The following is a 16,791-nucleotide window of genomic DNA, read 5'->3' as shown; positions in this document are numbered from 1 at the left end:
GATTTATTTTCACCGAGATCCAAACAAAACTTGTTGACTTTTAATGATATATATTCTCGGATTTGATACCCAGTCTATAACTGAAGGTACCGTGAAATATATGTGTCTTATGACATCCAAATTTGGAAAGAAACAAATTCTAGAAAAACTATCAATGCTCCCTATTGGATTGCACTACATGTATATAAATGCAATATAATTAAATTCGGTAGTTATTGATTCTTCAATTTTAACTACATTGCATAATCGTTTGAGTCGTCTTGGTTCAATTATGATGCGAAGAATTATTGAAAATACACATGAGCACCCATTAAAGGGCCAGAAGATCCCTAAGGTAATACTTTCCCATGTAAAGCTTGTTCTGTTGGAAAACTTATCATAAGACCTTCACCGAAAAAAGTCGAAATAAAATCACCCACGTTTCTTGAACGTATACAAGGTGACATATATGGGCCTATTCACCTACCATCTGAACAATTTCGATACTTCATTGTATTGATAGATGCCTCTAGCAAATGGTCACATGTCTACAATTTTGAAATTACTTGCTCAGATAATTAGGCTCGACAGTGCCGGTGAATTTACATCCCAAACATTTGACGATTATTGTATGTTAGTTGGGATTGATGTTGAGCATCCTATTGCTCATGTACATACACAAAATATTCTAGTTGAATCGATAATCAAGCGCCTCCAGCTTATTGCTAGACCATTAATAATGAGAACAAAGCTCCCTGCTTCGATATGAGGTCATGCAATATTACACACTGCTGCATTAATTTTCACCCGACCAAGTGCATATCATAAATACTCCCCTCTGCAACTTGCATTCGGCCAAGTACCAAATATATCTCATCTGATAATTTTTGGATGTGCTGTTTATGTGCCTATATCACCACCTCAAAGAACAAAGATGAGACCTCAAAGAAGGCTTGGAATTTATGTAGGTTATGAAAGTCCGTCTATTGTTTTAGGTATCTAGAACCTCAAACTTGTGATGTTTTTAAGGCACATTTTGTTGATTGCCACTTGATGAAGAGAATTTTCTAGTATTAGGGGAAGAAAGAAAACAACTGGAAATGGAAATTACTTGGTATATACCAACATTATTGCATCTTAATCCTTATACAAAAGATTGAGAATGAGAGGTGGAAAAGATTGTACATTTACAAAGCTTCCTGATGCGTTTACAGATACAAATAGAATGAATAAATCATACATTCCAGCTGCAAATGCTCTTGCACAAATTCATGTTCCAAAAGGTCAATTTGAAAATAAAGTCACTTAAGAAGTCACAACAGCCTGAAGTGTGGAAGACTATTCGGTTCCAAAGATAAAAATCCTCAGAAAAGAAAAGGAGCAAAGAAACAAAATGACCCCAAAATGGAGGAATGTATTCCAGAAATAAAAAACGAGGAAAATCGAGAAAATTTGATTAGTTATGCCAATACAGGTATACAATGGAACCGAAGTGATGAAATCAATGATGTATTCTCATATAGTCTGACATTTGATGTCATGGACGAAAATTATGGAGATCCTGAACGAATGTCTGTTACTGAATGTAAAAATAGACACGATTAAGATGAATGGAAAAATGCAATTTAAGCCAAACTTGACTCGCTTAACATGCGCAAGTTTTTGGGCCTATAGTACTCACACCTGTAGATGTGAGACCTGTTGGATACAAATGAGTATTTGTATGAAAGAAAATGAAAAAAAAAACGAGAATGTGAGATACAAAGCTTGACTTGTTGCCCAAGGTTGTTCTCAAAGGTCTGGAATTGATTTTGAAGAAACATATTCCCATATAATGGATGGAATTATATTAAGATACTTGATCAGCCGTGCATGAGAAACTAAATATGCATCTCATGGACGTGTTACAACTTATTTATACGGATCGTTTGATACTCAAATATATATATGAAGATCCTTGTAGGATTCAAGATGCCTGTAGCATCTAGTTCCAAGCCTATAGAAAAATATTCCATCAAATTATAAAGATCTTTATATGAGTTAAAGCAGTCAGGACGCATGTGGTTTAATCGCTTAAGAGAATATTTACTACAAAAGGGTTATGTCAATAACTCTCTTTGTCATTGCGTATTCATTAAGAAAACAACATCCGGATGTGTGATCATCGTTGTTTATGTTGATGATTTAAACATCCTTGAGACTGATGAGATCAAAGAAGTAATCTCGTACTTAAAGAAAGAGTATGAAATAAAAAAATCTTTGAAATACAAAATATTGTTTTGGCTGACAGATTGAGCATGTGAAAAATGAAATATTTGAGCATCAATCAAATTACACAAAAAATGTGATAAAACGTTTCTATATGGATAAGTCAAATCTTTTAAGTACCTCAATGGTCGCCAGATCCCTAGATGTGGTAAAAGATCCGTTTCGTCCATGTGAAGAATCTCAACAAATTCTTTGTCCTAAAATACTGTATTTATGTGCGATTGGAGCTCTTATGTACCTTGCTAATTGCACTCGACCATATAAAGCTTTTGCAGTTAATTTATTAGCAAGATTCAGCTCAGCTCCTACAAAGAGACATTGGAATGGGGTCAAACATGTGCTTCGTTACATTTCACGGAACGATTGATTTAGGATTATTTTATCATAACAATACGAAATCATTTTTGATTGGTTATACAAATGCATGTTACTTATCAGATCCACACAATAGGAGATCTCAGACTGGATATGTGTTTATGTGTGGAGGGATTGCGATTTCTTGGCGTTCTTAGAAGCAAACGCTTGTCACCACATCATCAAATCATAATGAGATTATAGCACTACATGAAGCAAGTCGTGAATGTGTATGGCTGAGATTGATGACGCAACATATTAGAGCAACTCAATGGAGAGTGTTATAAATAAGTGTGAGTTGCTCTATTATTGAGTTATAACATTTAATGTAATATTGACTTTGATGCCCAAAATCACCTATAAATACATGATGTGGGTGAAGTAAATATTTATCCTGAGTTCTATTTTTTACTCTCCATATCTCTATCTCCCTCTCTATCTAAATCTCTTACCTTTAATACTTATTGTTATAGTTGTTCTTATTTTAGTTATCCTTACCATAAAAGTTATCCTTTACATATTATTTCCTCATTTTGTGATTTCGTTCATTTTTATAGATGATTTTTTTTTCTTTAAAAAATTAGGTAAATATCCAACTAAAATGTTTGGAATTACTATATAGCTAAAGGTTTAGTAAATTTTAGGTAAATTGCCATAGTTGCTATTTACCTAAAATAACTATTTAACAATATAAAAAATGTAACTATTTATCTAATGGACTTTTTTTTTTCTTTTTCCTTTTTCTCAAATTTACTTGCTAGTTCTATTTTCTTACCATAATTTTTTTTTTGTGCGGTGGGGATTGAACCCACGACCTCCACACAAGAGGTGGTGTGGAATTACCACTAGGCTATGCTAGGTAACACTTCTTACCATAATTTTTACAAATCAAAATCTTGGCCGAGAGGTAACATACAAACAGAAAATAAAATGTCTGATAACGATTTATGGGATGTGGTTTATATATCCTTTAAATACATCACCTTTAAAACTATAAATACAGCACTTAGGCACTATAAATCCGCACATGTGACACAGACATCACATTATTGTTACATTAAGAAAACTGAACCACCATTTGAATTGAAGCTCTCTCTTAAAAGTTAAAAAAAAAAACAAAAAAAATGCTTTGACATACATGCACAGCAGGAATAACAAAACGATGGCTCGACAGAAGAAACCCTTTTTGGGCATGGCGGTCTTGTCCATGGCCGTCTCGCTTTGCATCATTTTCATCTTTTTGGACTCCGCTTTTCTCACCCAAACCCACTTCATCTCGCACTTTCCCGCTTTTTCCGACGATGATAGATCTCCGGTGAGTCCTCTTCTTTTCTTTGTTTCTGTTAAAATTCAAATGCGTTTCTGGGGTTGTTTAGTTTCTCAAAATTTGCCTGTAGTCTTTCATGCCATTGGTTTTCTTGTGGTTTGCCAGTCCTTTGATCGAGTTACTGTAATTAATTATGCACTGGCATAAAGATCTTTTTTTCCCCCTTTTTTTTAGTTAAAGGAAGAAAATATGCGTTTTTAATTTAACATGAAGCTGGTGTGGGGTTATTTTTTGTTGAATATATGAAGAGAGGAACGAAAGTAAGAAAAACCTTGAACGTTTAGGAGAGTCTTGAATGGTGTTACAGTTTGATTGTAGATATGAAAGGCCTGATTAAAGAGGTAATAAAACGTGCTAGGTAGGCGAAGTTCGAACGTTGGAGAAGACTCTGAGAGACGCTTCGATGAACGGAACGGTCATTTTGACGACGCTGAACGAAGCGTGGGCTGCTCCGAATTCCGTCATCGACCTCTTTCTCGAGAGCTTTAGAATTGGAGAGGGAACACGTGAGCTGTTGAACCATCTCGTGATTGTTGCCTTGGATGAGACGGCGTTTAGAAGGTGTTTGGTCATCCACGAGTTTTGTGTGTCTCTCGTGACTGAAGGTGTTGATTTTCGCGGAGAGGCATACTTTATGTCCAAGGATTACCTGAAGATGATGTGGACAAGGATTGACTTTCTTCGATCCATTCTTGAGTTCGGATATGACTTTGTTTTCACGGTAACGTGTCCTCAAGCTTTTAACTAATGGAATCTGAACCCTAAAGAGCCTACATAAGTTTTTTTCTTCTCAAAAACTTCTGGGCTAATCGAATTTTCAAACTTGATTCTTTTTTTTTGGCTGTAGATCATAGGGAAAATAGTTACCCAACCAAATGAATTTTAGATATCTATGATTCAGAATTCTCATACTGTTCTGAGCTAAATTTTTAATCTGTTTAGAAAGAAAATGAATTCCCTCTTGGGTCTTGTTTCTTTTTCTACTACAGGATGCTGATATCATGTGGTTCAGAGACCCGTTTCGTCGGTTTTATCTGGACGCGGATTTTCAAATTGCTTGCGATCATTTCTTTGGGAATCCCGAGAATCTGCACAACAGGCCCAACGGAGGGTTTATGTATGTGAAGTCCAACAATTGGACGATAGAGTTCTACAAATATTGGTACGCGGCGCGAGAAAGATTCGGGGAACTCCACGATCAAGACGTCTTCAACATCATCAAATTCGAACCGATCGTCATGAACGCTGAACGCAAAATACGGTTCTTAGACACGGCTTACTTTGGAGGGCTTTGCGAACCAAGCAGAGATCTGAATTTAGTTTGTACGATGCATGCAAATTGTTGCTTTGGATTGAGTAGTAAGCTTAATGATCTTCGGCTTATGCTTCGGGATTGGAAGCTTTTTGTTTCGTTGCCGCCGACTTGGAAGAGCTCTCCTACTATAACGTGGAGGGTTCCTGAAAATTGCAGGTAATAAAGAATACATGCCATAGCAATACTCTGATAATCGTCGCGGCTCTCTGTTTCTCTAGTACTCAGATATTGATATTGGTGTGTACAACTTTATTTCAGCCTCGATGCGCTGCACCTCTATGATGCCCGTTCCCCGGTGGAACGTTGACTTGTGTAAGTTGGCTCATCTTTTGGATGACTTTCCAGTTCCCTGGGCTGGCCCCATCTTGTTTTTTTTGGCCTAAACGAGGCCAAAGAATGGTGATGAGATCGTCTCAACCGCATCCAGAAAAGTAAAGGAGGGTGAAAAACCAAGTATTAATAATATATAAAAATAAAAACCTCCGGAGCAAGACATGTTGGAGATCCACATAAAGAGTCTTTAGGGGTGATATTGGGCAGACGTTGGCCATTTGATTGTAATGCGAGGAGAGGGTATTTCGGCATATTTTTACATCGTGGCGAAATGGTTGGGTTTTTTTTTTTTTTTTTTCACAATTACTGGTAAACTTTTTCTCTAAATTTCAGAATTCGTGGAAAGTGTAACCATTTGCATATAATTGATATTGGGTCCAGTGGCTTCTAGCTAGATGAAACGTTAAAATTTTTATAAATAGCTAACGTTTCGTTAATTTTTTGTAAATAGTCACGTAAATCTATTTACGCCGAGCAAATTTCTAGTAAATTTGTTTAAACAATGTTGGTTACGTCATATTTTTTGGTTATTTACGAAAAATTTATAAAACGTTGACTAAAATGCAAATGTTTATTTTTTGTGGTTTTTATCGCTAAATATGTAATTGATATTTCTATAAAGTGAAACTACTTACTGGTATACCCATTGCTAAGGGGTATATGTCGATATTTTAGATTTCTCTAATAAAATTCATCACCATCTATTAGAAATGTAGTCAAGTCAAACATAAATATCGTGGACCGTCTTATACGAGTAGTTGTAATTAAGTCTTGTTGATGTCGAAAACGGTTTCAACAATCATGAAGAATTTTCAGTTAGGATGTCATTTTGAATATATTTGTGGATGTCAAGATCTTATCGTACAAGAATAAAGTTAAACTTTTGTTGCGAAATATATGAAAATTTTGAATATATTTGTGGATCTCAAGATCTTACCGTATCGTATAAGAGTATAAGAATAAAGTTAAAGTTTTGTTGCTAAATATATGAAATAAACTGAAGATTATATTTTATAAGACTTAGGAAGATGATAGAAATAGTATATATTATTGAAATGGCGAAAGAATACAATTTGTTGAGCTCGACTACTTCAGCAGAGAGGTCGAACTGAACAAGACTACAATAATCTCTTCTATGAAAAATTGTCTCCATTTCTCGTGAAATGAAATAAATTTACAGGCAACTTAAATTATTCTTCGTCTCTTCATTCTCGGAAATGCATTGGTGAATCATCTCCCTCATTTCAAGGTCGTCAGGATGTGTGTCCTTCTAGATCCGAGGAGTGAGCGATGACCTGATGAATGAGTCTGGGTCTTTTAGCGAAGACCGAGTCTTCCGGGTTTATGGTGCGCTATGTGATCTCTAAAGATCTAAATGAGCTGACCTCGCTCGACAGATTGGGCTTCCAAGCGCAATTGACTTCTTTGAATACGCCGAAAGATATAATCTTAAACTACTAGTGCTATGTCGTTTAGTCATATTATATATCTCTCCGATGATTGAAGTGGATCAAGTTGACTTCGAGAAAAAAGAGTAACTTTAAATTCATGGGCTTTGGGCACAATAAAGTTTAAAATTAAGTGAAGAGGTCGATTCCTACACCCACTCATATAAAATAAGATTGAGGGATTCTTTCGAACCCCAATCTTTGTTGGAAATTGTATACAGAGTTTGAAAAATTAATAACATATCACAATATGGCGGAGTTTAATTTTTTTTCTCATATCATTAAGATTTAGTGACAATATTGTCACTAAATCCACTGATTTTGTGAGAGCATTATCATTAAATCTAGGTAATTATTGATAGTATTGTCACTAAATCCATTGATTTAATGACAACATTGACACTAATTCAGTCATTTAGTAACAAATTTATCACTAAATCAATTCATTAAGACTCTTCAATTTTCTTCTGTAATGTCGCTCACAAATCCATTCGTGCTTTTTTCATGTATATGCTTAGTAATTCTCTTGCTTTAGTGACAAACTTGAAACTAATTCTAGAATTCTTGTTGAAATGAGTCTTATATACCAAATGTGATATTTGTATTGATGAAATTTATATTGATGAATTTTCAACAAGGAGGTTGTGCTCATGTCGTTAAGTTTACCTTACAAGCTTGTCACTACCTCCGTGTTGCGTGCAATTATGAATCTGCATATATCCAAAGACTTGTAGATTAAATCAACAAATTTACGATGGTCAACCATAAAATTTTGCTTCAATTCGTCATAACTAATAATCATCAATATAGATTTCTTCTATATAAATAATATCAGCGTCTTTGGTATTTAAGAGTTAAACAAGAATTATGGTATTTAGTTACAGATTTGTAACTAAACACCATGGACTTAGTGACAACAAGATGTTAATAAATCCATACAATTCTCTGTAATTCACTCATCATAACTTGTAATTATCAATATAGATTTCATCAAAATATAATCTTCTGAGTTAAGACTCATTTCATCAGTACAAATATCACCTTTACTAAATTTTAGAGAATTAGTTATAAGTTTGTCACTAATTCCGGAGAATTAGTTACAAACTTGTCACTATTTACAACATATTAGATACAAGTTTGTCATTAAATACACTAAATTATATGCAAACTAACAAAATTGTAACTAAATCACTTAAATTAATGACAACGTTGTTATTAAATCACGTGATAATGTTGTCAAAAATAAAAATACAGCCATGAAGTGAGTCAACAACAACATACACAATTAAATAATAAAATTAAAAGCAAAATCTACAAGTAATAAACGAAGAAAGTGCACCGCCACCGAAACGATGCAGGCGAGGATGGCTAGCGCCGTTCAGGATGTCACCGTTCTCCAGACGCTCGATTGGTCCACGCTTGATTTATGAAGCCACTATATGAAATTAGTGACAAATTTATTACTAAATCCACTAAAATCAATGAATTAGTGACAACTTTGTCACTAAATCCAGTGAATCAGTAACAATGTTGTCACCGAAGCCAGTGAATTAGTGACAAAAATGTCACTAAATCCAGAGAGTTACTATCGATGTGGTATCTACATTCAATTCATGGCAAATGAACACTTAGAATTATCATAAATCATTGGAATGAGTGAAAATATTGTCACTAAATCACTGAATTAGTGACAATATTGTTACTAAATCACTGGAATTAGACAGTATTGTCACTAAATCATAAAATTTCTTTTAACCCAATTTGTGTAAATTCAAAAAAATGATGAAGAAATGGGTCATATTTTGTTTTCATTTACACCAATTTAACTAATTCGTGTAGCGTAGATATACAACACATACAAGAATTTAGTGGGGATATCAGTTGTGCTAAATAAAAAACCAAGAAAAAAATTGATTTGCTTAAAAAAATGTTAAATACATCAATTTCATCAAACAAGATTTTGGCCAAGAATGCATCATGTACAAACATGCGAAATTAATTTGGATAAACAGACAGCAACAAGCTCTGAAAGAAGATGCATTTGAGTAAAAGAATTGAAACTGTTGGAGATGTGGAGCCTAAAATAATAGGAGTGAAAAAATTCCTACATGGGAAAGGAAGAGCAACTATGTGAACTAAAAAGTGTATAAATATGGGTCCATAGGGTGTATTCTATTCATACTAGCAAGAAACATTTTAAACTAAGTGAACCACTATAAATATTTGTGTCCTTTATTTGCTATTGTTTAATTTCGTTTTCTATTTGTGAGAGGGGTTTCGACGAAGAAATCCCAACAGCAACTGCACCATAGACTGCTTTTTCTCACTAAGCATTCTGCTTGTAGAAGAATCATTTCTACTTTCTATATCCTTGACTTCTCTATCAAACTTTTTAATAAGCCTGAATATACAACACACAATAATGTTGAAGTTGAGAGAGATAGTCGAATCTGGAGAGAAGATGAAGAAAGAGAGAATCGGAGAAGAGAGAGAGTGTTCCGAGACTTTGAATATTTCTTATTATGATTATGAAATTGTATCACCTATTTATACATATGGTGGATACACGAGAGTGTAATAAATACATGTAATAATTCTATCTAGGAAATAGAAAGGAATAAATGTTTACACAGAAAAATAAGACATAGAAAATAGATGACAAATAAATGCAACACATTTTCCCATGTGATATGAGTTCCAAGGAGTGAGGACTTCCAAAGCACGCTTGTCAGGAGGAAGGGCGAACTGACGAGCTGACGAAGTGACACGGGAGGCGAGCTGGCGAGCTTGTGATCTGGCGGACTGGCGAACTAGCGAGCTGGCGAACTGGCGAGTTGGCGAACTGGCGAGCTGGATTTCAACACTCCCCCTCAAGCTTGACTGTATATGTTGAGGAGGTCAAGCTTGCTACATAGCTCGGAGAAGGTTGCTCGAGGAAGGGCTTTGGTGAGAATGTCGGCGAGCTGACGACCTGATGGAACGTACTCCATATCGATTATTTTTTCTTCAATCTTTTCACTGATGAAGTATCGGTCGATCTCGATATGTTTTGTTCTGTCACGATGGACTGGATTTTTGGCTATGCTGAGAGCAGCTTGATTATAAAAAAAAAACTTGATAGGACCTTCGATGATGATCTTGAGGTCGTCGAGAACTCTCTTCAGCCGGATGCCTTCACATACTCCGCTTGCTAAAGACCTGAGCTCGGCTTCAGCACTACTCCTTGAGACAACAGACTGCTTCTTGCTTCGCCATGTAACAAGATTTCCCCAGACGTATGTGCACATGCCTGAAGTTGATCGTCTGTCTGGAACCTGTCCGGCCCAGTCTGCATCTGTGAACACTTCGACACCTCGACTTCGTCTTTTCTTAAAGGAGAGACCAGTCCCCGGGGCAGCTTTGAGGTATTGGAGAATCCTCATAACTGCGTCCATGTGAGTTGTCGAAGGATTACTCATGAATCGACTTACCATACTCACTGCGAATCCAATATCAGGTCTAGTATGAGTTAGGTAGATGAGTTTTCCCACGAGCTGCTGAAACCTTTCTTTGTTGGTGGCGGCCTCGGTGGTACGAGCTAGAAGTTTCACATTGGCATCCATCGGAGTGTCAACTGGTTTACAGCCAAGCATGCCAGTTTCTTTGAGGAGATCCAAAGTGTACTTGCGCTGGGAAACAGAGATGCCCTTTTCAGATCGAGCTACCTCCATGCCGAGGAAATATCGTAGGCTGCCGAGATCCTTGACTTCGAACTCAGATGACAAAATTTGCTTCAGTCTTCTGGTCTCTTCTAGGTCGTCACCGGTGATGATTATGTCGTCCACATACACGCTCAGGATGGTGTGCTTGCCTTGTGTTGAGATCTTTGAGAAGAGTGTTGGATCGGCTCGACTCTGCTCGTAGTCGCAACGCTTGAGCACATTGGTGAATTTTTCGAACCATGCTCGTGGGGATTGTTTTAGACCGTATAGAGACTTCTTGAGTTTGCAGACTCTGTTGGCATCTTGATTATTTTTGAATCCTGGTTGGAGTTGCATGTAGACTTCCTCTTCCAGTTCGCCATTCAGAAAGGCATTCTTGACGTCGAGCTGACTGAGAGGCCAATCTAAATTGGCTGCTATTGAAAGGAGGATTCTGATGGTATTGAACTTCGCGACTGGAGCAAACGTCTCTTGGTAGTCGATGCCATAAGCTTGAGTGTACCCTTTCGCGACAAGACGGGCTTTGTATCTCTCAACTGTGCCGTCTGGATTATGTTTGATGGTGAAGAGCCATCTACATCCAACAGTTCGCTTGCCTGGTGGTAGCTCGACGATATCTCACGTATCATTCTTTTCGAGGGCTTGGATCTCAGCATGACTTGCGTCTCGCCACTCGGGACTTTGAAGGGCTTCCTCAATGGAGTTCGGCACTTTTCCTTCATCTAACTTCGCCACATAGGCTTGGTAGCCCGTAGATAAGTTACCATAGTACACGTAATCCTCCATCCTGTATTGACCACACGACTGAGCAGGTTTTCTCACTGCAATGGGTAAGTCTGGAGATTCGATGTTACCTTGTTCAATAGTGTCGTGGTTCAGGTTCGGAGAGACATCTTGGTCGCGAGCTTGTACCGGACTCTGGGTGATATTCAGTTCGCATGGAGAGGGTTCAGAGGCTTGCGAGCTGGGAATATGAGTTGGACTGGGCGAGCTGGGAATTTCTTGAACAGGTGAGGTCGGACTGTGGGGCGAGCTGGGAATTTCTTGAACAGGTGAGGTCGGATTTTGAGGCGAGCTGAATTCAAGGTTTATGATGAGCCAATTTGGGAAGTCATTTTCATCATTCTCCCCCTGATGAGCTGAATTGGCGAAGTAAGGACTGAACTCATGAAAAGATACATCCATTGAGACTATGAATTTTCGTGATCGGGGTTCATAGCATTTGTAGCCTTTCTGGGTTGCTGAATAGCCAAGGAAGATGCATTTGAGCGATTTAGGTTCAAGTTTACCTTGACCATAAGAATGAGTGAAGACTGAACAGCCGAAAACTTTCGCATGTAGGGTTGAGATGATTCGACAATGAGGGTATGTCTCTAGAAGGACTTGAGATTGGATTTTATAGCCAAGGACACGAGATGACATTCTGTTTATGAGGTAGGTGGCTGTGAGGACTGCTTCTCCCCAAAAATGAGATGGGACGTTTGAGGAGAACATGATGGCTCGGGCGACCTCGAGAATGTGTCGATTTTTCCGCTCGGCTACCCCATTTTGTTGCGGGGTATGAACGCACGAGCTGGAGTGAATTATGCCATGTGTTTTCAAGAAATCGCCGAGCTCAGAATTAAAGTAATCTCGAGCGTTGTCAGTGTGGACAATTTGAATGGATGTGTCGAACTGTGTTTGAATCATTTTGTGAAAAGTTTTGAATAGATTGGATGTTTCAGATTTTTGTTTCATCATGTATATCCAACTGAGTCTAGTGTGGTCGTCAACAAAGAGAAGGAACCATCGAACTCCAGTGATATTGGGAACTTTTGAGGGCCCCCATATATCACTGTGAATCGTGGCAAAAGGTCGAGATGGTTTGTACGAGGTGGGGTGATACGAGCTTCGAGAATGTTTGGCGAACTCACACATGTCACACTGAATAGAATTGATGTTTTTATTGATAAACAAAGAAGGAAATAGTCTTTTGAGATACATGAAATTTGGATGTCCTAGTCTAAGGTGATTGAGCATGATCTCTTTATACTGGGGTGATTGTTGGGCGAGCTGACACATGGCGGACTGATCTGACTTGATGACATAGAGTCCGGTACTCAGCTCAGCATTACCAATCTGTCTCCCCGTGACCTGTTCCTGAAACACACATGAACTTTCATCAAAAATAGTTCGGCACTTAGAGTCTTTGTTGATCTTATGCACAGATAAGAGATTGCATTGTAATTGGGGAACAAATAACACCGATTCTAGCCTCATAGACTTCGTTAAGACCACGGTGCCAACACCAGTGACTTGAGTTTTGGCTCCGTTGGCGATGGTGACTGATATGCTTTTATTACAAGCGGAGTAAGTTGTGAATAGACTTCGATTACCAGTCATATGATCAGAGGCACCGGAGTCGACAATCCATGATGTGGGATTCTCTGAGCTTACATGGAGGGCTCTAGGAGAGTTACCTAGAGGACCAACGCTGGAGGTTTCTCCACTGAGTTGGACTTGTTGGATAAGCTTTTGGAGAATAGCGAGCTGGTCGTTGCTGAAGGGAGAGTCCGAGGTCGAGGTCGAGGTCGAGGCAGCGGACGAAGTGGATACTAAGTTTCCGACTGAGTTCGGATCCTTAGTGTCTCGGGTTGACTTCGAGCTCGGTGGTTTCCCATGCAGCTTCCAGCAGGTTTCTCGGAGGTGTCCAGGTCGTCTGCAATGATCGCAGTAGGGGCGAGGTTTGCGAGGTCTCTCTGTTGAGACGCGGGCTGCAAGTACTTCGTCTCCATGCGTGGTGAGGGCGGACGAGTCTGAGGATGAGCCCGGAATTGAGCTCGATTGGATAACTCCCAGCATGAGTTTCCTCATGCTTTCCTCGTGTCTGACCGCGGAAAAGGCTTCACGGAGATATGGTAGTGGTTTTGTACTAAGTATCCGACCTCTGACCTCATCAAGGTCTTGGTTGAGACCGGATAGTAGTTTAAACACACGTTTGGTCTCCACTGTCCTGCGGTAGAGTTTTGAGTCCTCGGGGCAGGTCCACTGGTGTTGTTCGTAGAGGTCAATCTTCTGCCATAGATGTGTGAGAGAGCTGAAGAACTGAGTAACAAACATCTCTCCTTGACGAAGGTCGTGGAGAGTGTTCTTAGTCTCAAACAACTCGGACACATCTTCGGAGTTGGAGAAGATTTCTTTAGCTGCTTTCCAGATTTCTGCTGCAGTTGGGTAAAGGAGGAAGGTTTCTCCGATTTCGGGAAGCATAAAGTTTATGAGCCAGGACATTACCATGCTGTTGTCTGCCTTCCAACTCTTAAATGCTGGATCCTCGGTCTTTGGAGATGTAGCCACGCCTGTGAGGTAGTCATCTTTACCACGTCCCGATATGAACATGAGCACGGATTGAGACCACTGTAGGAAGTTGTGGCCATTGAGTTTGTGACTCGTGATATGTTGGGAGAAGGATTCAGATTGAGACTGAGTGGGCGTGGTGGTGTTCATGGTGATTGATTTTCTCTGCTCTGATACCATGTTGAAGTTGAGAGAGATAGTCGAATCTGGAGAGAAGATGAAGAAAGAGAGAATCGGAGAAGAGAGAGAGTGTTCCGAGACTTTGAATATTTCTTATTATGATTATGAAATTGTATCACCTATTTATACATATGGTGGATACACGAGAGTGTAATAAATACATGTAATAATTCTATCTAGGAAATAGAAAGGAATAAATGTTTACACAGAAAAATAAGACATAGAAAATAGATGACAAATAAATGCAACACATTTTCCCATGTGATATGAGTTCCAAGGAGTGAGGACTTCCAAAGCACGCTTGTCAGGAGGAAGGGCGAACTGACGAGCTGACGAAGTGACACGGGAGGCGAGCTGGCGAGCTTGTGATCTGGCGGACTGGCGAACTGGCGAGCTGGCGAGCTGGCGAACTGGCGAGCTGGATTTCAACAAATAATATTATTATGGAGAAAAAAAAACCTTTACCAGACAAATAAAAAAAAACAAACAAACAAACACCAAGTCCTTGGCCAATACCTTCTGCAATATGGAAAAGCAAAACATAGCCTTCAAATGAGCAAAGCAAACTACCCAAAAGTTCGGTGATTACTACGACAAAATTCTAATTGAAGCAAACCTCAGAGCTCTAGTGCCTCCATCGAGTACACCATCTTCTTCCTCTTCTTCTTCCCAGCGATCGTCGTCTTCTTTGGTGATTTCTCTCTTGTTTGAGAGAGAGAGAGAGATAGAGAGAAAGAGAGAGAGAGAGAGAGAGAGAGAGAGAGAGAGAGAGAGAGAGAGGAAGAGAGATAAAGAAAGAGAGTAAGAGATAAAGAAATAAGGAGAAGGTATTAAAATAAAAAGGGAAAAAATGGTATTAAAGTCTCTAAGTTAAAGACAGTCAAGCTCGGTAAATTTTTTTTATTTTTATACGAAAAACTCAATTTAAAAAAAGAGAAGAGTCCTAGTGTTGGCAATTTCTCTCTATATTTTTGAAATATTTATCTCTCTCCAATAGACACCTGACCATAAAATCATCTTTAGTTGACCGAGAATTCCAAGTAACTATTGACTAAGAAAACTGATTTGTAGTCACTTAATCCACTTGTACGGTCACACAAATCTTAGACATGTTTTTTTAGTTCATTTGTAGATTTTTTTTTGTAGTTGCTCATGCACGTCTTCCAAGACCAAGAGGAGAGGGGAATTCAAAATTCCTAACACTTTTACAAAGTTCAAAAAGGATTGAAATCTCGCGCGAGATGAGGGTATCTCGCGCGAGATCTCGTTTCTCACAGTGGCGCGAGAGAGAGATTAATATATCTCGCAAAATATGTTAAATTTCGCAATTCTCGCGTTTTCCGCGCGAGTTGATCAAAATCTCGCGACAAGAAATAAAAAAACGTAAATAATCACGTTAAAAAAAGTTTAAACTGTATTTGGGCCGTCCATTTCAACGGGCCTATCTACAATTTGAAGGTTTAACATTAGGTAAAGTTCTCTTCTTTATTTATAATGCCCAAAACTAAGATAACTCAGTTTACACAAACGACGTGGGACTTTTTTTTTTCTCCACAAACCTGCATACATGTGTGAGATAAAAGTTTCATCATTGGATAATGATGTGATGTCAAAAAAATAATGTGTATTCTCTATTTCTCTTCAGCGTGGTAGTGTTATTGCTTTTATATTATCTCACAATTTTTTATTCCAATTCCACTGTGACTCACATCATCATGTACATTTCTCTACAGCCAAACTCAAACCATATACGAAATTTTATAGCTGTACACAAATATTAATGTGTAAACTGTAAACAAAACAAACATACATATATCTAATATGAAATATATTATTAACTTTATTATTGGATCTTAATATTAATTTTATATATACTAATTTGTAATACCTTTTAAAACAATTATTAAGTTTTAGTATATATATGAACTATGCTTATGAATGATAATTATATATATATATATATATATATATATATATATATATATATATATATTAATTTGTAATACCTTTTAAAACAATTATTAAGTTTTAGTATATATATGAATTATGCTTGTGAATGAAAACTCTTTGCGAAACTTTTTTGTTTAAATTTATGTACATATGAAAATTAAAAAATATTTTTTCAAATTGTATTTTTTGTTTAAATACCCCGCGGAATACCCTTTTTTTGCGATATATCCCGCGGAATGCGGTTTACCACACGGTACGAGATACCCCGAACGTTCATCAAATACCGCGGAATACCATGGTACGAGACGAGATACCCTCAAAATTAGAAGTGCGGTACGACCGCGAGATGCGAGATTTCAATCCATACGCTACACGAGATTGGTATTGCTTTGCATATTTTATGCATCATTCCTTAGGTTTCATCAACCAGTGTTGCAAAACACAAAGAGGGTTCTTCAATTATTCAAAGTTCGTATGTCTAAATAGATCAACTTCGAGTATCATTGAACCAAAATAAAAATCGAAGTGAAGAAAATCAAGTAGAAGATAAAAAGAAGAAGCTGTTGAGCGAGAAGAGAGTTTCATTTCCCATCATTCCACCTT

The 16,791-nt window shown here is 37.8% G+C and overlaps 1 protein-coding gene across 1 annotated transcript; it reads left to right on the top strand.

Annotated features, from left to right (window-relative positions):
• The first annotated feature begins 3,652 nt into the window (after window positions 1–3,652).
• LOC149402056 (uncharacterized protein At4g15970-like) lies at window positions 3,653–5,850 on the top strand. The gene is made up of 4 exons (XM_089609157.1): window positions 3,653–3,916; window positions 4,287–4,649; window positions 4,918–5,399; window positions 5,502–5,850. The coding sequence occupies exons 1-4, from the start codon at window positions 3,740–3,742 to the stop codon at window positions 5,548–5,550; spliced, it is 1,071 nt and encodes a 356-aa protein (XP_089465283.1). The 5' UTR covers window positions 3,653–3,739; the 3' UTR covers window positions 5,551–5,850.
• Window positions 5,851–16,791: the final 10,941 nt, after the last annotated feature.

This window comes from Urtica dioica, chromosome 3 (assembly GCF_054948205.1).
Source record: "Urtica dioica subsp. dioica isolate 48M chromosome 3, U.dioica_male_clone48M_v1_H2, whole genome shotgun sequence".
Lineage (NCBI taxonomy): Eukaryota > Viridiplantae > Streptophyta > Magnoliopsida > Rosales > Urticaceae > Urtica > Urtica dioica.
Note: the sequence above shows the minus strand (reverse complement) of the source record. Positions and strands in the feature narration are given on the sequence as shown.